Source organism: Papilio polytes, unplaced genomic scaffold, assembly GCF_000836215.1.
Source record: "Papilio polytes unplaced genomic scaffold, Ppol_1.0 DF821733.1, whole genome shotgun sequence".
NCBI lineage: Eukaryota > Metazoa > Arthropoda > Insecta > Lepidoptera > Papilionidae > Papilio > Papilio polytes.
In genome coordinates, this window is record NW_013527471.1 from 2,068,363 (window position 1) to 2,090,773 (window position 22,411).

Genomic DNA, 22,411 nt, shown 5'->3' on the forward strand with positions numbered 1-22,411 from the left:
AGAAATGTATTACGTCTGAAGAATAAGATGTTGACATTCGTGCATACCTTCCATAAGTAGCTCCTGTCCATGGCTACCAACGAGGGTCTTGGACAGGAAGGGCGCAAAGTCCAGCATGATCTCGCGCAGTAGCGGGCACACAGGGCCCAGAGCCGTCTCCAGCTTGTGCGTCAACGAGGCTTCGCGGGACGCCTCGCGCCCTGCGCTTAACTCGCCCGCGCCTACGCCTCCACCCACTCCAGCGCCTAGCGCGCTCAGACCCGCCAGGGTCTCGTTGTCCTGCAATCCAGTTAGTAGTAATCATTAGAAGGCACGTGTAGTTTCACTGTGGAGGCCTACGTGATTACTTTTATAAAGTGATCTTAAGTTAAGATCTGTCATATACCGGGTGCAGGTGTCTCTGCGACGCCTGCAGGGTCCTCCGCTGGTGCCTCTGCTGCAGCTGCTGCTGCTCCGCATTCCTCATCTGGATTTGCTTCTCCATTTCTGAAGAAATAAGAACATGAACATTGAACGTGTAGCTTTTAAGATGGACCACCGCCAAGTACCCCGATCATACTTAGTCTATTACCTTCATGTATGTTCCCTTCATGGTCTCTCCGCGTGATGGTGGCGGGCCCTCGCTCCTCCTCGTTCAGGTTTACATCAGTCCAAGACTCGTCATTGCTCACCTTAATAAAAAAAAAACACCATAAGAGCCGGCACACAACTTTGACTGAACTACTGTTGTGCGATTGTCGATTGTTTCGCAGTCAATTCAACTGTTTAGTTGCACAACTAAAAATTGAGTAACGCACCACCATATAAGCTCATGGAAATCAACGCGCGACTTAACAGTGGTGCGATTGTTTAGTCAAACGTGTGTACGCGCTCTCATCATCACCAGCTCACTATACGTCCCCACCGAGGGGCTCGGAGCCTACCCTAAATTAGGGTGACTAGACCATAGTCAACCACGCTGGCCAACTACGGGTTGATTGACTTCACACATATCTTTGAATTTCTTCGCCGAAATGTGCAGGTAGTGTCACGATGTTTTCCTTCACCGTAAGAACGTCGGGTATATTATGTACATATGGAAATTCGAAAAATCGAAAATCACATTGGTACATGGCGGGATTCGAACCCAAGACCGGGAGATTTACAAGTCAAGTGCTGAAACCACTGAGCCACCGACGCTCGCGCTCTCATATATCTAAATTAAATTGGGAACAGAAATAGGTTACATTTATAAATAGCAATAGTACTAATAAAGATTTTAATTGCTTTACATTATAAGAAATTTCCTTACTGCATGTTTATTATCGTCCATTGCGATCTCACTAGATGTCTCTGGATCGTTGTTTGTCGTCTCCGTCGAGTTCAGGTGGAAAGAACCGGCATCCTCAATCGAATCTACGCTCTGTTCCAACACAAACAGAGTTCAATTTCCCACCGCATTATAAATAAAAATAACGTATTTGATGAAATAAATGATATAATACAATTCAATAAAAACTTGGACATTTATACAAAAGCAAGTGAGGATTAAAACATGCAAGTAAAGAGAAAATGCAAGTGAAAAGCAAGCAAAGTCGCCATGCAAACACGCTACTAAATTCTTACAGTAAAACTAGCAGACTGCTAAAATCCAATAAAAAATACTGAGGGTCTTTAAAAATACGTAAAATATTAAATGTGTATATCAAGAAGAAGATTTTGAAAAACTATACGATGTTATTCTTTCCTTGTATTCAATTCAAGAGAATTATTTGTTCGTATATTTTTTATGAAAACTAGTTTACTAACAATATCGTTGTCTATTTATTTTTACTTATATTAAAACATCACGTAACCGAATCCCACAATTAATAATCAAGCGATCAACGCATTATTAAAATTGGTTATTCAATTAAAATTGCATAAAACCGTGTAGTTAGTACTGTGCTTTGTGCAATTGATTTTTATACGAGTTATATTAGCAAATATTGCATATATTTGTTAGTACTGCGTAGCTATCATATCACTCTGTGTTAATGAGTTTCCCTGTATTCAATAAAACATATTGGCATCCCGCTCACACCATTTGGAAAATAAGAGATAGCAATACGTTTTTAACATGTTTGGAAACTGACGTGACAAGCTTGTGCGTCCATTTTGATTTAGCGACGTTAAACGATTTAGGTTCAAAATCAACCAAATATTTTTTAATTATATGCAAATTAATGTTATTTAGGAACATAAGGATAAATCGTTACATTTATAAGAATTCAACATAATATTACACAACAAGAATTTTTGTTTTTTTTTATTTAGTGGTTGTAAATTTTTATGAACCAATATCGTCACTAAAACTCCCTAAATTTAGTGTATTATTGAGCGAGTGTCACTAGAAGTGTGCTGTAGAAACTCGTACCAACCAGGTTGACTACTGACACCGTGATCCCAGACAATGTTTTGGACCTCGCGGACGGAGGCTTATGACAGGAGGGTAACATTTATTTAGTATATTAGTATTAAACAATAGTACAGCAAATCCTAAAGGGGCATGACCACGATTTCTAAAGTTTTCTTAATCTTTAAAACAATTTCAAGCTAATTTTAAATCATTTATAATTCAAGAAAATAGACTATTAATGGAAAACACTAAAAGATTTACGACTGAAGTTGTTGGTTCGTCTAGACTAGACAATAAGCGTCAGTATAAGAATCCTAGGAGACCAATCCAAGAGGAAGAGATCTAAGTTAGCCTGCAAGTCCCAGAACTGACCTTGGGCTTAGGCCTGGCTACTCGGAGACTGGACTTGTAAAGCGGTTCCTCCTTCTCCGAAGCGGGGGAATCTTCACTCTTAGTCTTTTCGCTAGTATTCGGTTTCGCCTCGTCTGTTGTCGTTTCAATACACGCCACGCCCTCTTCTTTATCTTCCTTATATTTTAACGCGTTTGCAAAACAAAAGAAATTATATCAAAGCTATTCCCCACCGAGGCACATCGAATCTAACGCACAGAGGCACAATGAAAAACCGATGACAGCAAAACAAAAATCCAAAATGGAATCGAACTTTGTACCTAAACATGCATGAACTAGACAACATGGAAGACCTAAAACTATTTTAGATAACTAAACTACCAGAAATATTAAAATTAAGTCATGCCGATTTCATTTAAATGGATTATCGTAGAAGTTTAAATGATTTAAAACATTATATCTACTTACAAAACGTTCGTGTTCGTGTTGAACAATGAATTACTGAGAAACACTAAAAATTGACTTACAAAAATACAATAGTATTAGAATCGAATTACAAAAGAAAATTCTAATTTATTACCACTATCTACTTTAGTATCTACAGTTTTATTATCCGTAAATTTTGCTGGGATTTCTTACTCATGCCAGAGGAAATTCAACATTTAAACATTAAACATAAGACTCTATTTAGTACAAAATCTTACCTTCATCGAAGGCGAATCCAACTCATTCATGTTTGAATTATTCTCGTCTACGACAATCATTGCGTATTCCACGTCATCGCCAGTGTGGTCTAAAGAAAGGTACAAAATATTAAAATATTACTTCCTTTTTGCCCACAAAAACATCAAAGCACTTAATAAGCGAGGACTTAAAGGGATGTACTACATTTTTTCATAATCTCTCAAAGCTATAATTATGCTATGCAAAACGATTTAAGGCTGTCTATATTCAAGTTAGTCTATAACTCTTAAAAACTAGTCTAGGGTAACTAAAACTATAGTGTTAGTAAAACAGGAAAGTTAAAATAAAAACCAAACAGCCTAAACTAAATCTCTAATGGTGAGATGATGTCGCAAATTATAATAAAAACGAAAACAGCGGTGCTAAAGCGGGACCGGTATAACACTGTGTTGTCTTGCGGGTAATCTAGACTCGGGAATGTCTAGGGCATTGAGAGCCTAGGTAGACAAGACAGTGATCGCGAACGTCGACAACATCTATAGTACTCGCATCGCATTGCTAACGAATTATTTATAAGTAACATATTTAACTAACAATATTCTAAATTATTTAAGTACTTAACACGTTAAATGCCATCAATTTTTTCATACTGTTTCGTTGAAGCCACGAGGTACACCGGTGACCGACAAGAAAATATGTGTTCAGACCATGGGGATCACGGGTGACTGCGAGTTAGACTAACATTTGAAGTGCTTAATTTAGATGGTGGTCACCGTTTAAGCCATCGTTCCATAAGACCGGCGTGGCCCTAGAGAACACATATTCGCGTTAGTTTAAAACACGGGGATGTGTATAAAAACTAAGGAAATTATTGCAGTGAGTAGGTGAAATACAATTTAGTACTATAGTACTATGAAATTATAAAAAAAAACAATGTTTTGAATTTTTGACAAAATAACATTTGATGTGGCCAGTGCGCAAATTTGAGTGTCGGCACATTGTGTCCCAAATGGCGTTTAACGTGTTAAGTGTCAGAACTGTCGCCTTATGGGCATTTTTCTTTGTTTTTTTTTTAATAACCGCATGTATTGTAATGGTATATCCGTAAGCGATACGATGCGAGCTTGCGTTGTTCGAGCGCAGCGCGTACCCGCGTGCGCGCGGTAGTTAGCGAGGCGTGCGTGCGCCGCGTGTGAGTTGTGCGCGCACTGCTTGTGCGAGTGGCCGTGCGGGTGGCGGTGCGCGTGCGGGTGCCCACCCGGCAGGAACTGCGGGTACACGTGGTGCGACCACTGCGGGAATAGCGGCCGCGTGCCCCCCGCTACACAGTGTCCCCAGTGGTACAATGTTTGTGATGGTAATGCACGTATGACAAAAATCAATTTGGAAAGTAAGCGAATAGCGAGGATTTATGAAAATTTATGTAGTTTTAAAATTAACATAAAAAAATCATGTATTTGTAGCGGTAAATGTGTTGTGCAACATTTCATAGCGTCAGAGAGGGCGGAACAAATAACACAGACGATGTTACCAGGTGTCCAAATGTGACGCGGAATCAAGCGGCGTGAAAAAAGAGGAGAAACGACACATTCAAATAAGTCCATCGAAACACGTTAGTATTGTCACCTACTGTCAATGTACTTTACTATTTACAGTACAGTACGATAAAGTACAGTACCTTACCAACATTGTAAAATAACTGAACATCTAATATTTCCGTGACAAAATTGAGTTATTACTAATTGAAGTTATATGTTTTCTTTTGTAATTGTTAAAATATAAACAAAAACTGTGTGTTTTGTAAACTAAATTGTGATATTTTACATGAAACGAAATTAGATTTCATTAATAGTCATATTCCGTGCGACTAAGCGTTTTATAATAAGCAAAATAAAAATGACGATGATTAAGACGATGTTCCGAATGTCGCTACCAACATAACAATATGTTGTTAATTTAAATTCAAATAAGTCATTCAATGTTACCAAAATCATTTTACCGAACATACTAAAACAGGCAAAAAACAAAGGCAAACATTACTAAATGAATGAAAGTTACTTACAAATTCAATTCAAATGAAAACTAATTGATTTAAAAGATTTACTACAACAAAAATTACTCCGTCATTAAAATATAAACATTGTTAGTAATATTATACTGCAAATAAATGTATTTCGTGGTGTAACGCTTTGACGACACATTCACAAAGAATCTTATAATCCCCATTCTTTCAGAAAGAATATGTTTCATATGAAGATTTTAAGTTGAGAATAGAGAGCATTAACAGTATATAAACTAGAAGTTGAGAGTGACAGGTATCGATATGGTGAGTGTGGTGAGTTTGGTGTGTGGTGGAGACGCACCGTGGTGTTCATGGTGATGTGGTCTGCGCGCGCAGTCAGGCGGCGCGTGCGACGCGTGCGGCGGCTCCAAGATATCGCGGTACTTGGACACCATCAGCACTGAGATGAAGTACACGATCGCTAATGACAGGAACTGAGCTTGCTTTGTCTCCTCCTGGAATCAAATATTGAAGACATGTATAAATGCCTGATAAATGAAAACAGAGATTTCAGTCTATGCTTTTAGCTACACAGTTTTTTATTTCCATGTGGCATGAGTGCCCCTATTGTGTGATGAACCTCACCACGTCTCTGTAGATGACGGCACGCAGCCTGTTAACATCCATGTCCTGCAGTAAGCGCTCGGGGTCCTTCACTGGGCTCGACGTGTCTGCTAGGCTCGCCACCACGCTCTGCTTACATACACAAATATGTTCCTGACTCAAACAGATAAATTGATGTAGAAATATGTAGCGACTTCCTTTTGTAAAACCAATCATAAACCCATTAAAATCATAATTGAGAGATAACAGCAAATCAGTTCCTATAAGACATATACTCATTCAAAGAAATTTGTAAACTTTCATGCAACATTCTACAGTTCGCTAGTATACTATTCTAAACTATATTTACTGATAATTATAAACCATCTGTTTAAGTACATTAAATCACACATTATATTTAACTCTCTATCAATAAGACGGACGTATATACAATTTCCGTCACTCTTATTTAGTGTACAAATGTTTACGTTTCTAAAGAATCATTATGTGAATTACAGATTCCAATCTTCGTGGTTCAAATGTTTATTGACTTCTGTTGAACTATCCACAACCTTCAACTTTGGGTTTACCTTAGGCGCGGGAGAATCCGGGGCACGTGCCGCACGCGCGGCGGCGCAGCGCTGCCGCTCCTTGCACTCGAGGCAGTTGCGAACCGCGCACGTACACACCTGCGCACACGCTACAAGCTACCGATACACGCTACTGCTAATGCTATACACAATCTAACTCTATAGAACACGCATCATATGTAATGCGAAATAACACGTGACTTAGACCGTGCACACGTGTTATACGATGCAAATGTGTAACGGGACGCACATGTGTAATGAAACGCACATGTGTAATGAAACGCACATGTGTAATGAAACGCACATGTGTAATGTAACGCACATGTGTAATGCGACACACATGTGTAAAGTGTCACACAATAAGTGGACTGCGGCGCACAACAGGTGTAATGTGAAATATAGTACAGAATTTGTTCTTTCCCAAGTGATAGAAAACTATATGTTTTATTTCTGGCATCTGTAACAGAGATTAACTCTTGATGTTGACATACTAAAGATTCCTATATTTTAATTTTTTCGCAGCCAAATACATGAACAGAAAAATCTTTAACTAAATTTAACAAAAACCTACAGACCGATTGTAATTTCGGTTCTATTGAAGTAAGACTGTTGTCTAAAGAAGGCGTTTACGTCCTACGAAGCAATACCCTAATAGTCTGAAAATACTCAAGAGAATTTAGGAACTAGAAAATTGTTCATAAAATCGAAAGAGTAGTAAAGGCCTAAGAAAAATAAATTATGTAAGAAATTGTTCTTTTCATTCTATGTAATGCTGATAAAACATTCTATATTACGGCTTTATGGACTAAAAAAACAACTAACAATTTCGAAGATTTCTATCAAAGTACTAGATTATTAGTTTTCACTGACCAATCTCAGACACTGGCGTAGTATTCCACCGCTAGACATGTTCTTCTCAGCCTCCAGCTCAGCGAAGTTGAGAGCACTGGCGAAGATCAGCACGTCGGCCATGCTGACCAGCCGTTGAAGGAACGTCACAGCAACCTCCACAGGCATACCCTGAGTCGGCTCAATAACGTCCAGCTCATTCTAGAAGTAACATAGAATATAAATATTCGTAAAGTAAAAATTGTAATAGGGACGTCAATGATCTTACATTAGGGGATGTTGCGGAGGCCAGCAGCGGTAGCAGGCCGCCGCACGCGATAATCAGGTTGTCTGCGAGCTGGCTGATGAGATGCACCGTGTTCACCACGAAGATCGCGTTCTCGCTGCTATTTACGAAGTCTATCACCGATTTAGTGGAGTGACTACGCCACACCTGATACAAGAAAACTAGTTTTATTGAATTGACAATTATAATGGAATTATTTTAACACCTTGGATTTTCGAAGCAAATTAAACTTCTATATTACTTTATAAATTTATAGAGAGGGTATAAATGTGATGAGACCTGTATGTCAGTCTCCAGTGAGAAGAGCACGTCTGAAAGCAGTCGCTGGTGGATGTAGGACCAACGGAACTCGGGGATGCGGAACGGGGGTCGCGTCGGACCCGGTGAGAACATCGGCCGTGTGCACTTTGGACGACTTGATTCTGTAAACATACATATTTCTACGGAGTAAATAAAGGGTCAAGTAATTACATAAGTAACATAAAGGTCTATTTTAACTAGCAGATAACAAATTAAGTTATAACGTAGCTATAAACGCACCGAAGTGATTTGAATCGACTTGAGTACTCGTGGACGCGCTTCGCGGTCGTTTTGGTGAAGCGGATGTGTTCGTGCCTTGCGATACGTTTTCTGTTCTGCCGTCCTGTTTCATCTCGCTATCACCCGGTAAGCTAACTCGTCTCTTGTCTCGCTCGCTCTCTCGACTTCTCTCTTCCTCGTGCTCATGTTCTTTTTTGTTGGCAAGCGATATATTCTCGCTAATTGTCGAAATTGGCGGAATTTCTGGTGTTTTATTATCTTCCGACTCCTCCGTTTCTACTCTATGGCTATCATTTTTCGCATTTTCTTCGGCTATTTTACTTGATAACATATCTTGCGACGGTCCGTCACTATCGGGATTAACTATGAAATCTCCATCTAGAGGTAAGACATTTCCTTCCTCAGAATGTTCAGAAGTCGAAGCTCTCCTAGGGCTTTCGCTATCTTTGGTCATCGTCTCTTCTTGAGCTTCGCTTGTAGAAACAACTGTTGAAATTAGATCCATAACAAGTTCACTAGCGATCGTTTCAACGGTTTGTTTTTGATCGATCATTTCTTCCATGTCCTGTTCGAAGTCGTCTCGTCCGTTGGGCGTGTTCCCCTCAGAGTGCAGTCCGCCGGATATCGCTCCTGAGTCCGTGTCATCGTCCGCCTTCAGTTTCACTGTCTCTAGGGCTATAGACAGTACATCGTTGACAATGTTAATAGCGATATGTTTAGGATCATCGCCGGTTATCTCTTCAGAAATACTAGTTTCAGACTTTTCCTGCATTCTTCTGGGACTCGTAGCCTCGCTGGGGGTTAAATATAATTCGGACCGATCCGATAGTTCTGATTCTCTCTCGTGTACAATATTCATATCGACCACTTTCTCAGGACTCGTAGCTTCGCTCGCAGACAAGCTCGAGGGTATACCTTCACTCTTATCCGTGTTATCATCTTTGGTGAGGCTGTCTCCTACGTCCCTAACCGGAATGTAATCCAGGCTGCCTTGCCGGCTGAGAGGTTTGTCTGTCTTGTCCGAGTCGATTATTCCGATGCCGGATTCGGAACTCTCTAGCAACTTGTTGTCAATAATGGACTGCACCAGTTCGCTGTCAGGGGTCTGCTCATCGCCGAGCTGCTCGCCCTCGTCCACTGCATGCTCGGTTTCATTATTAACACTATCACAACCGTCGTCGGCGCCGGCGTCGGAGCCCGCGCTCTGCTTAAGAGGACTATGCACTTTACACACGTCACTATACACTTGTGTAGTCCTTGGCTCCTCGCTCCTGTCACTATCACGGGAATCACGTTTGTTGCAGTTGCAACCCTCGACCTCCCTGAGTGAGAGTCCCTTGCCGATCTCCGTCTGCGCCGCGTGGTTGAGAACGTTCTGCTTCTTGATGGTGGCGGGAGTGCTGGCGGCGCTGTCGCCGGCGTCGGAGCGCAGGCGCGGCGCAGCGGGCTCCGTGTGCCTATCCCAGCCAGAGATGGTAGATATCGGCCGCTGTTGGCGCTCCGCCGGGTCCGTGATGTTGTCCGCACGCCGCTGCTCGTAGTGCTCGTACATTTGGGCGAATTGAAGCTTGAACTCCTCGTATGAAACCTGAAATTAGAAAAACATTTTATCAAACATTTTTTATCGATTGGTACAAATAAGTTTTTCACTCATTAAATAATCGTTACCTTGGAATGCACAATGGCAAGCGTGTCGACCCAGACGCGCCAGCCGCCGTACTCGTGCTTGATGGCGTGATGCAGCAGCATACGGAAAAGCGAGTACACCATGTCGGAGATCTTTTGCTCTTCTGCGTTCTTGGGGTGGATGTAAGCCATGGCCACCAGCCACTCCTGCCACACTGACATCTGCAGCACAGTGCGCCGATTCTCGCGGTTGTTACTACACAGCAGCGTCATGTCCGAGAGGAACAGCTTCTTTACTTCCAACAGCTGTTCCGTCTGCTTTGACTGTCGGATCAGTGTTGCTACCACTTTTAATATCACTGGAATTGAAAAATATATATTAAAATATACAACATTAAGTTATTTGTAATGCTCAATATAATCCGAATATGTCTCACTGGGGTTCTCCAGTCGGAAGTGCGGCTGTGGCTCCGGGTGGCTGGTGTATAGGATCTGCTGCGCCACGTGCTCTGTCAGCAGTTCGTACAGCGCGTTGTACACGGGCAGTGATAGCCCCGCGCTCGCCGTGCCCCCCGTGATCCCAGGGCCCCCGGCGGCACTCCCCGCGCTGCCCACGGTGCCCCCAGTTCCCGCCGCGCCGAGCCGCGTCGCCAGCAACGTGTACAGATTGTGAGGCGACATCACGTCATATTTACGCCTGTTTAACACATTAGTTTTGAATAACAATGAAACGGACTATACAAAATGTACAAAAGAATAAAAACATACTTGTGTGTGCTTCGACTAAGGAAGAAGCCGAGTAGTTTGAGTGCCTGCAATCTGATCAGCTGACTCTCTGAGGCCAGCAGTTTGAATATGGTTCTTACTCCACCCTGTGACATTTTGTTGTGATGTTGTATTAAGCTGTTAGATTTTTGTCGAGTATTATATTATTAAAGAGGCACATTTAATACCTTAGCATCGAAAGCGGGCACCATTGAGCTGGGATGGTCTGACATCAAAGATATCAACATCTGTAGGACATCGTGAAGATTCTCGTCCTGAAAAACACAAAAAACAATTAACCATCGATGTGCTTACAGTCGAGGAAATTTATTTCCTAACCATTACAGTGAAAATTTAGAATTCAATTGTGTTAAAAATGTCATAACAAAATACATAATATAAGCATAGCTGGTGATAATTTGCAAAGATATTCGATTCGAAAAGGGGAGAAATTTATATCTTCGTCTATACCTCGTGCATTGTAGTGAGGTAGTTGAGGATGGCCTGCAGCTCGTCCTCCTTCACGCCATTGCCAATCATGATGAGCTGCTTCAAGAACAGCAGGATGTACGCACGGATGGTCAGGATGTCCTTGTGCGCGGGACGAGGACCTTCTATAACAATGAACAATCACATTGGTCTCTTGGCAGTTTCACTTCGATAGAAATTTAAGAAAATTTTACCTCTCCTTTTTACTAATGAAAAAAAAATGAATGAATATTGTGATGTTGCAAATTATTTGGTAAATTGCTGGACAACATCTGCTTGTCAAAAAGTAGTTAAACGGATAATCGCTAATTATACTTTAAATAGCCGATCATCAAAATAAATGTTAGAAGGAAAGCTGCGATATTTCAGAAGCAAATAGAGATGTACTACAGATAAATGGTCGTCAAATAAAAGTGATAAAGCCTTAGTAAACGAGCCTGCGAGAGTCGCTACGACAGCGACAAATTTGTTGCGATTTAGTCCCCCCTGCTGCTACGCCCCCCACGCTATCGTTATAATGTCTTCATATTAGGGCAGATGAATTGTTTCCGGAGCTACGCCGGTCATTTATCAACTCGTCTCTGATTCCTTACCTTGATAACGTCGCTTTATTAACTTAATATAAAATTGAAACATTTTCCTTGAGTTTCATTTACTTTGTTAAGAAACTAAACAATAAATTGCTACCATAAGCAATGTAGGTGAACATTTTTATTAAAACTCTGGCTTTTACCCGCGACTCCGTCCGAAGTCAGGACATCTTATCTTCCAAACTATCCTTTACATCTATGCCAAATCAAGATTCGTTCGGCATTTTATGTTATATATATCCTTCTATCTGTCCTTCTAAATTCGAGATTATTAGGAAGAAGTAAGATTTTGAAGTAAATTAACAAAGTGCGGTCTTTTTAATTCTTTTTTCCTAACAAAATTCGTGTATTGAAATAGCTAGCAGAAGATTCCAAGCTTAAGATATTGCTAAATAGAGTCTAACACTACTCACCCAATCCTTTAGGGGTGATCCCACTCTTGGTCCTAGGATTAACCACCCAGTAGTAGTATTTCAGGGTGTGTACAGTTTGCAGGACCGTGCTGACTCTCCTCACGCTGCCGTAGATGTGAGCATCTGCCAGGAAGTCGGTCGCCAGGTAGCAGTACAACCTGGCCTGCACCGCCGCTGGTGTGTGGATCCACAGCGAGGGGTTGAACAGCACGTGGTCTAGCAGCTGCCACGTCACGAAAGAATGACAGAAAGACTGAATTAGCATAGACTTTTTACTGTTCGATGGTCGTTAGCGTAACGCTCTCTTGCTGATTGATATTGAATTAAATAAAAGTCTGTATGGATTTTATTTTACAAATAAACCCGTGTTAGTCACAATGTTGTAACCTAATAAGACCCTTAGGTGCGTTTACTAAGTGTTCGATGTGAGAAAATCAACTTAGAAAGCAGTGTAAAATATTTTTCATTCTTCTTATAAAACTTGATTTTTTAATATAATTCCAAGTGTATTCTAACGTGGGCATTGCTTTTATTAAAAGCCCCAAGTGCAAAGCAGTGATATTATAAACTAACGAAACTAATTGCTTTAATGCTTGCTCTTTATTGAAGCAGAACCCTTTTGGTGACTTCGAATTCTATGCTGTAGGAATTAAAATCGAAAATTAATCACTGGAGCTTAATTCTGCAATAATCAAAATAATAAATTACAAATGATTGGCCAAAAAGTCCATAAATAAAAATGAAGGATGTGTAAAAGGTTGTGGGGTTTTTGTGTAATATTTTGTGCGAGTTTTTGTGTAAATTGGGCGGTAGGGGGTATAAAAGCAAGAGGAGCATGCGCTAACAACCATCGAGGGGGAAAATAAAAACTTGCAGCTTTTGGGAATTGTGCGTAGATTTTTTCATTCTCGGCTGAAACTTCACGATGTCATCTAAAAAAGCTTTCATTAAAAATGTAAGAATGTAATTTTATGCAAAAGAAAAATGCAGGAATCCCCAATGCTATAAAAAATATATTGGTCTGTTTTTAAACGTGTTTTGGCTGTGTAAATTCTCTGTCAAAAGTGCAGAATGTGAATTAACAATTTTGAACTAAATATATTAAACTTAAATTTAGATAAACAACAACAAGAATACACCATTTTTTTGTAAATTAATACACAAACGTGATTGTAATATAAAAGGTTGGATATAGCTACCCAAAGCAGTGCCCATATTTAATTTGCTTCATATAGATGTCGCTACTGTGCCACTACTTACCTGGACATTTGTTATAATGTAAAACAAAGCTCTTAAAAGAACAGAATATATGACCAGGCTTATCAAAAACATTCGTGAAAACGTTTTCGTAACGTAATCGACAATTTTTTTTATTATATCTGTGCTAACGGCAATAAATATCAGTAACAAATTTCATACAGATTTTCTCGATACCTTACAAATTTTCGCAACTGCAAATATTCGTAATAGACTCTCTGGTAATTTGAAAAAGCAAACTGATGTCGACTCATCTCAATCGATATACCTTCAGTATCCTATGAGTTCATGCTATTTATCTAGACAACTAGAAGTATTTTGTATTTCAGATGTCGATAGTGCATAAAAGGCAATCTATTTGTCTGTCTTTTCTCTCTTTCTCTGTCTCTTTTCATTTACTAAAAGCAAAAAGATAGGAAATAGAACATCGCTCACCTGTTTCAGTAGTAAATCAGAGTTAGGCGAGCAGCATGTAACCAGGTGTTTAGTGAGGTGCAGGAAGGACGCCAGCGTGTCTGCAGTGAGGTGGTCGCGACCGCAGCGCTGCAGCATATGAGATACGACGAGGAAACCCCGGCATTGCAACATGTGTTGCTGCACCGTGCTGCACGACTCCACCAGCGAGCACACGAAACCAAGCAACTTCGAGCTGGAACCAAGAATCAGGAAATTTTACACATGGTTTTAGGGAAACAGAAAACGGCATCGTTTTGTACCTTTGATCTTAAAAAAAAAAACCTTTAAAAAACATCTTCCAAAATAATCTACTGCAACATTGCTATTAAATTTAATCAGGCGTTAAATGCAAGTTAGCAAAGTTGTCGAATGGCTTTAGCCCACATAATATTGCACGGAAAGTACATAAATCTCGATTGTAGACATAAGCGGCTAATGGAGGGATTATATCAAAACCCGTAAGATATTCAGCAAATATATTATCTTCTCGATGTAACCCTTCCAGTGATAACTGAACCTCCATTAGGCAAATGTGACTTGAACGGTAACGGTTATTACAAATTAAACATTAACTTTCTCAATTAATATTGCACAATATTTAATAACAATTTACATTTCTCGATTATATCCAAGTTTGACGTTTTAAATAGAGAAATTCGAGCTTTATTAAAGGAAAAGGACGCACAAAAAAAATAACAAATCACGTAATTACCGAGCTATGTTTCTTTTTGTTGCGACAAAAAATGTTTTCCCGCGGCTACAAATTGAATTGTAAACGAAGAAAAAAAGTTAAAATACACGAAGCCCTTAGCGAATAAATTATTGTCGCGCACATAAAACGCTGTTCATAAATCCGAACAAGGGGCAAGACCAGGCAATTAGGAGTTGTCAGGAGTTAGTTCTAGCTATTACCCGCCCGCTTCGAGATGGCTGGCAACTTCCAGGGGCGATTAGCGAACGACAACTAAAGTGCATTTAGACGGTTTACGTTAAGCTACTCGGAATATTAATGAATTGTTCCTATATTAGAAAGTTTATTCTAACTTCTACTTAGTTGTATTTTAGTTTAGTAACTTTACTAGTTTTATTAATTCTGAATAACGACGAAATCAGAGGCAGTGTTTACGATTACGAAGGTATTGTTGCGTTAGTGGAAATAGGGTCTAACTTACCACAGCATAGGGTCTCTTTTAGGCTCATTAGGAGGTGCGTCGTGGGGTAGATCGAGTTGTGCGAACAGTGGAAACAGGACTTGCACGCCGCCGATAGAGTTAAGAGCGCTGTGTATGGAGTGTGTTACCACTGCCTTCACCTCCTACAAACAATGATAAACAGTAACAAGAGTACCTATTGATAGGAATTTAAAAAAAAAAACATACAAACAGTTAATTCGTTAAAATCACTAACTTAAGTAAACAGCTTACGACTCGAATTGCATATAGAGTTTATTTACAAAGACTTTTCATCAAGGGTCATTATCCCTGGGGTTTTATTTCTATTGTCTGACCGGAAATGTTAAGCATCTTTGGATATCAATAAATCTCCTTGTAAGTTCTAATCTCCTGGTATACCTGCAGCATGAGTGCGTGCGGCGTGTGCACGAAGTATGAGACGTTGCCTTTAGGGGCAGACTGCAGACAAAGTTGGCCATCCGTCGCCACAGGGTTGTACATAAACACGATGGCTGACGACAGCTTGCCGTCATATAGCACCTGCATACAAACCAACACTCACAAATCTCATAGAATACGAAGAGAAATATTTAAAAATGAGAGCAAGTCTGCGAGATTGAGTTGAAGTTTTCAAGTTTGAAATTAAATTCTACATTTCAGGGCAACATATTTTTAATTATCGTAATAATAATAATAATTTGAAATTAATAAACGTTAACAATTAAAATAATAGTAAAATTATTAAACAAAATATTAAAACACACAAACAAGTTAAACATGCACTAACAACGGATAAATAACCAAATCACCAAATTGCAGGAAAGCGGTTTGAATGCGAATACCATTTTGTTAAGACAACGATCGAAAATGTAGCAAAACTGATGTGAAAAACGAAATACAAAGAAAACAACCGTGTTAGTATCCCAAAGTTATATTCCAATGTTGAAGATAATAAAAAAACAAAAGAGAAATTTAAACAAACTTTTTATCAAGGCGTTTAGTACGTTTCCCGAGAAATTACTTAATGCCCGATAGATGGCGCTGCACAAATGTGGCTTTTAACTCATAATATAAATGTTGATGTTAACTATGTTCATCTCAATAGTTGAAAAATTATACAAAGTCCTTAACTATACTTAAATTGTTGAAATAAATCGTATAATTTCATCAAAATAAGTAGATATGACACTGGCAAGGTGGCATTTAGTGTTTGGTTGATTTTTATATTGTATTTTTATAACAATTTCATGTAATATCAAGTAAAAATATAAACAAAACAAGATGAGAAGATAAAGTGGTGTAAGCGGCGAGCCATTAGCTAAGATAACACGCGAGGTGCAGGGTTGCCACACCGCTCAAACTAAACACCTATATTAATGAACGTATTTTTTTGGTTTATTTTTTTGACACTAATTTTCTCAAGCAAACGATAACAAATGAACTTCTAGAAGTAATAGAAGTTTTGTTACATTTAAATATCTAATAACGAATACTAAAATGATATAGAAGTCATTGGGACTTTTTATATTACGTAAGTATAGTTTTAATAAAACAACTTGTAGTAAAAAAATATATACGAGTACTAATGTGTTAAAATCTTTTATTTAATGAAACAATTTACTCTTGGAAGACAACTTGGTAAGATTAAACAATATTATATTGCAGTGACAGCCCTGCGTAAGATATGAATCCTTTCGACAGTAGCTTTTAAGGTTAATGTAATTGTTGCGGTCGGTGTCTTCTTACCCGCCTCGCTGCGGATAAGTCCCGATAATCCGATCCAACGTTATACTATATTATACTACAAAACAAAGATTTTCATTATGTTAAGAGACCTTACAAACAAATCTACAAAACACGACGTCAAAACTAAGTATTTTATCAAATTTAAATTTTTTCCCAAACTATATAAGCTAGAGTTATAAATTAAAAAACTCTAAATAGAATATGAAGTTGGCTATTCGATGTTTTTTGTTTCGTAATTCTAGCTTCAATACTTTAGGAGATATTGGTATTTGAAAATTTTATTATAAAATTTTGACGTCATTACAGACTAAATACGAGTAGAGATCTAGTGATTATTTTCTGATATTCTTGTCTCTATTTTATTCAAAGTTAGTGACAAGGATGGCAACAAGATGACAAGTCGATAGAACACTTTAAATTACTTGAAGACGATGTGCAGCAAGCTCTGTAATGTGGCGGAAAGCTTTCGCGTTTATTTGTTGCTGAGTGCTGTAGCGCTGTTTACTATAATGCATGCTGCGAGTGGCTAATGCCTCACACTTAAATAGTGTTTAATGTTTCACACTTACTTTGATTTTTTCTTTTATAACAATCTTTTCTGTTTATTATTAACTATTCCAACGACTTTTCAGTTTAGTGCCAATACGCCTTTTAATATGGAATAGCAATTCTTTAAGTCATGACATTTGCCCTAAGCGCCTGCCACTTTACGAACAGCAACGGATTTACTTAGGCTCACCGATTTAGGATTAAGTATTTATTAAACTCGGTTTATATAATACTATTTATAAACTAAAATTCACATCTATTTCATTGTCCAAGTTACATCACAGTGATATTTACAAGTTTTCAGTTTCAGTAAATTTTAATCACTTACATTTTTATAACTCTTGTGGGGTATTGTACAAACATTGTAAACAGACACAAAACAACATTCTAAACACAACACATCAAGTTGCATTAAGTTGTCATAGTAAGTTAGAGCATTCTCGAAGTGAGATGAGGCGAACACAAATCTCAAGCGACGACAACGAACACGGCGAAAATAGACACAACGCGGACTTGAAGAAAAATAATTTAAAAGCCGAAAACGTTTAATTTAAAACGCTCTTCCATTTTAGATAAAATATTTTAACTTTTTACTCGCATAATTTTAAAGAAAATGCTGAAATCTTTTTCTGACAAAAGTATTTACTCTTATAGATACAAATGGTATAAAAATAATTTTTTGTTAAAAATTATTTTTATACCATTTGTATCTCTCATTATTTTTTAAGTATTTAAATACTTAAAAAGAAAAGATTAATATGTTTTAGATGTCTTCTAAAGTTAGAAATCTTTGCTTTGAAATTCGAAAGGAAAAAACTAAAGTAGTTTTCAAAGTTAAGCCTAAATTCCATTTTCACGAAAAGGATTGTAACAAGCGAGTTTTTTTAATATAACTAGTTTGAATTTGAAAGAGATGTGATCGTCTTAAAGAAGTTAAAAATTACATAACAAAAATATATCCGATTTCATCGTAAATAAAAAAAACAAAACCGTATCGCTTTTAAAAATTCCAAATTATTTTCTAAAATAATCCCCAACAAATAATAAACTTTTGAAGTAAAGGAAATTGTCCGTTACAAGGAAACATGAAGTCGATTAAAATTCCATAATTTTAGACAAGTTTGATCTTACAATGGAAGTCGAATGCCGTGGGGAAGGGAGAAGGCCCTGCCTTAATAGATATATTTTTTTTATTAATTGAATACGATCTGTTTATTCTTCAAACTGAAATGAAATGAAGATGCCGTTTGTATTTCAAATAGCATTTTGACTACAAATAATATAATGATTTCAAAATTATCTTGAAGACCGGAAAACAATTGATATTTTAGTGTGTACACTCGTTTAAAAAAAGTAATCTGCATCTTACTACAGTATTTCCTATCGTTTTAACATCGATAATTTTCGCAACTCTATCCAACCCTATAACTTCCGTATCAGAAATTTCTTCTATCAATAAAAGTTTCGGCCGGTTTTGTTCAGTTTTCAAAAGCGCGCGTCGCATCGTTACGGACCTCGAGAGTAATAACTTTGAAGTCTTTTGTTATAACTTTGGAAACATCTTTCGCGTGCTTTTACCAAACTTTTTACACAACAAACATTAAAAAACGATATTATAAAACGAATACTAGAAAATTACATTTATTTATTGTAAAGATCGATTTTCAGCTTCAGGGAATTTGTAATAAGATATTGATTGCAAATAAATATTAATCTAAATAAACAGAGGATTCGTTGGAAATCGAAACTGCCTCCACGGATCAAATTAAAATGAAAATTTGCCGAAAGTATTCAAATTAGGCGTATATTTGTGAAATATTCATGAGACCAAGTACCAGGATCACATGAAGGGCAGATGAGCCTTTTCGAATAATTATTGTCTCATTATATAAACTTTAATTGCTTCTAAAATAATGAATAAGACGATAGTCGATAGTATAGTAGTTTGATTAAGGAATTCTCGGATTAGTAAAATCTGGTTTAAACATTACAGTAACTCGATACCTAAATTGTAGTTGGTCGGTTGTACAAGTTTCCTGTAATTCTGTACCGTTAAACTCTCTCTAACAAGTTAATTCAATAATCCTAGATAATTAATTTAACTACCACACCTACTCTTTATAACTTTTATGGAGAGCCCACAAACTGTCTCTGAGACAACCCTAAACTTAACATTGATTACTGTTAGTATTCTAATAAAGATTTTACACTTCATATGTTATTATCATGCAATAATTCAAATTTAATTTGGTTAACACCCATAAGTAACTTTTACCCCTTTAAAAGTAACCTTTCAATATCCAATTTTAGATTAGTAAATCCAGATTCCAGATTTTGTATCTTACATCATGTATATTCTGCGTTGGATCGTGTATAAGATCGCCGTACTTATCTACCCGGACCTCAGCGGTCGGTAGAGGCACTCTGGACTCGGAGTTGAAACGAAACTGACCCTGGACATCACAACACCATGATATGTGTCAAATACATCACTGTGCAACTAGCAAACTGAATACTTGACACCTGCATGTAACATAGAACGATGAGACGAGTTCTAAGTTTCCTTGTGTAAATGTCAAGTATTCATGGCTACATGTAAAGCAGAATGAACACTTGAGATAGACGTAGCAAGCGGCGCGTCATGCTTACACGCTTGCATGCTTCAATATCTACGAGCAGGGTCGCATGCGCGGCGGCCACTTCGCGCGCTTCATCCGCCAGCCTCCTGCCTCGAGGCGTCGAGTCTTCCTTTACAACTACGCTATCTTCTGCTCCCCTGGTATCTTCAGAAGCGTCAGGATTGGATTCGGGATCGATATCGGGATTGGGATCGTTATCGGGATCGGGCGGGGGTTCAGCGTACTCAAGCTTGGGCGCGGCCGTCTCGCTCACCCTTTTGTGGTTTTCCGGCAAACTGATGTTGCATTCGTTGTCGAAACGGAATTGGCTCTGATATCCGAGGTTAGCAGGAAAACAAATATTACACATTATTAAAAATCTATAGTTAAAATCACATATTATTTTGTGTCGAAATCAATTAATAGACTTAAGAAATAATAACGTTAAAGAAACATTACACTTGAAAAAGATCTATCGTAGTTTACAATACAAATGTTACTGTTAATTTCTTTATAATCTAGTGTACCTTATATCCAGGTCCGAGGCGGTGCATGGCGCAGATCTGGTGAGTGGTGAGCGCCTCTCCGAACAGGTAGATGGCCGCCATCTGGCCGCAAAAGACACGCTCCTCGTCCAGCTCCGCCGTCGCACCGATGTAGCACTTGTCGAACGGCTGGTGAACATTAATATTCATTTAAAAACTTAGTTTGATCGGATACGGAAAATATCTGGAAGGATCTGAATTTAAAGGTTTTAATGGTCATCTAGTGAGGAAACAAGATAACCTTTTATTCTCTTTCAAATAGTTATTTTAATTATCTTATTTTGAACTTGTTAAAAAATCCTTGGAAATAATTATAAACAATAATAAAAACCTTTAATAATATAGTGGGCATATATAACAGTCACAAAAAATAACAACGTCGTGAAGTGACGAGAGGCAAGTGCGATGTAATTTCGTTGAACGTTCTTCTCGCGGCGAAAGCTCTCTGAAGAGCTTTTAACTCGATTTGGGGGCGTTTTATGTGGTTCGACGTACCAGGACAACAGCGGGCTGAAGGTATGTATTAGCAAATAAAATAAAGGCGTCGCGCGAGTAATAAACCTAACGGAGTGCGGTAACCGGGTTAGCGGGAAAATACGGGAGAATCTTACCGATTAGCTGAATATGACTTGAACAAAGATGTTTATTAAGGTAGTAAATTTTCTTTTAATTTAATTAACATTTTGGTATATAACCAACAATATTGATCTAAGATTATTGTACTGTCACTAACAACTTTTATCCTCTATATAAACTTGCTTAATTATTCAGCGTACTATTCGTAACGATGTAACGCCACGTTAAATCTTTTTCAACGCAGAGTGGCTTAATGTTTATGAGCCAAATGCGTACGTGCGTGTGAGATAATATGAGGAAAATCTGACACATTTTACTGCCGTTGTAAGATAACGAATAAATAGACATTGGCAGAAAGTTGGATTTTCAAGTTTTCAGATCGATAGACTTCCCTTTAGAAATATACAGTATGTTATAATATAATTCAATTTACAAAATAAACCCATTCGAGTACAGCTCGAGGCGTTCCGGAAACTTTGAACAACCCAAACACTACATTAGAACAAATTAACAACAACAAACATAATAATTCGAGCCGACCACATATCAAAGTCGCGGCCAAATAATGTTACAACTAAAACAAAACTCGGACGAGGGTTGCGCAAAAATCAAGGGGCCGCAGCGGAGCCGTCGTTTATTATTCACGATGAAAGGTAATTACTCTCGTCGTGCGGCCCCGGGACTAACTCCACCTGGCTGGACGCCGCGCCGGACAAAGGACCTCATTGTATCCACACATTGTTTGGACATCGTTTCAAAGAGTGACCTATTTTAGGGTCATAAGTTAATGTTGAAATATTGAACTACGAAAACAGATTCAGGAAAAAAAATATTTAAAAAGTCTCACATCGTAAATCAATCAATACACCTTACGTTCACATTTTATAGGCTCAGCATATTTTATGCCAATTTTGCATAGCTTCGATAATAAATTGCCCCTAACGACTTGTACGTGACGAGCAGACACGTCGATGTTCCCGCAACTACCAAATGTTAACGCTAAGCTGTTTCAAGTTATGTGCCCCTAGTACTCGCGTTGAGATTAAGCAGGAGCACATAAACTGCCTAATGGCACTTAAAACTGTAATTAAATAGGATTTTAGGCTAAGGAGCTCACTTTATTAGCTTCATTATTCCTTTCCAAATTGGTACTAATTTTATAGTATTAAGTATATATAAGTATGGAATACTCACATCATTAGTGGAGACGAACCAGGCCATTTCAGTGCTGGAGGCGAGCTGGCCGTTTACCAGGCACTTGATCTCGCTCTTCGTCCATCTGTTGTAGATGTACACGACAGCTATCGCGTACCATCTATAGCACATA

The 22,411-nt window shown here is 38.3% G+C and overlaps 1 protein-coding gene across 5 annotated transcripts in view; it reads right to left on the reverse strand.

Annotated features, from left to right (window-relative positions):
• Nucleotides 1-22,411, reverse strand: part of LOC106108267 (neurobeachin) — a 302,082-nt gene that overhangs the window by 140,498 nt on the left and 139,173 nt on the right. The window contains exons 8-33 of one of the 5 annotated variants that reach the window (XM_013289369.1): nt 22,279-22,399; nt 20,491-20,637; nt 19,995-20,294; nt 19,691-19,798; nt 15,450-15,590; nt 15,051-15,193; nt 13,858-14,071; nt 12,166-12,388; nt 11,145-11,287; nt 10,862-10,948; nt 10,677-10,780; nt 10,346-10,605; nt 9,951-10,267; nt 8,283-9,870; nt 8,022-8,164; nt 7,725-7,889; nt 7,478-7,657; nt 6,608-6,706; nt 6,060-6,167; nt 5,776-5,929; nt 3,433-3,521; nt 2,750-2,905; nt 1,292-1,402; nt 572-671; nt 386-486; nt 48-279 (exon numbers count right to left, since the gene is read on the reverse strand). In XM_013289369.1, the coding sequence (XP_013144823.1) occupies nt 48-279; nt 386-486; nt 572-671; nt 1,292-1,402; nt 2,750-2,905; nt 3,433-3,521; nt 5,776-5,929; nt 6,060-6,167; nt 6,608-6,706; nt 7,478-7,657; nt 7,725-7,889; nt 8,022-8,164; nt 8,283-9,870; nt 9,951-10,267; nt 10,346-10,605; nt 10,677-10,780; nt 10,862-10,948; nt 11,145-11,287; nt 12,166-12,388; nt 13,858-14,071; nt 15,051-15,193; nt 15,450-15,590; nt 19,691-19,798; nt 19,995-20,294; nt 20,491-20,637; nt 22,279-22,399 (5,534 nt within the window). The remainder of the gene's footprint in view (nt 1-47; nt 280-385; nt 487-571; nt 672-1,291; nt 1,403-2,749; nt 2,906-3,432; nt 3,522-5,775; nt 5,930-6,059; nt 6,168-6,607; nt 6,707-7,477; nt 7,658-7,724; nt 7,890-8,021; nt 8,165-8,282; nt 9,871-9,950; nt 10,268-10,345; nt 10,606-10,676; nt 10,781-10,861; nt 10,949-11,144; nt 11,288-12,165; nt 12,389-13,857; nt 14,072-15,050; nt 15,194-15,449; nt 15,591-19,690; nt 19,799-19,994; nt 20,295-20,490; nt 20,638-22,278; nt 22,400-22,411) is intronic. The other 4 variants (XM_013289372.1, XM_013289370.1, XM_013289371.1 and 1 more) reach the window with 4 other exon arrangements.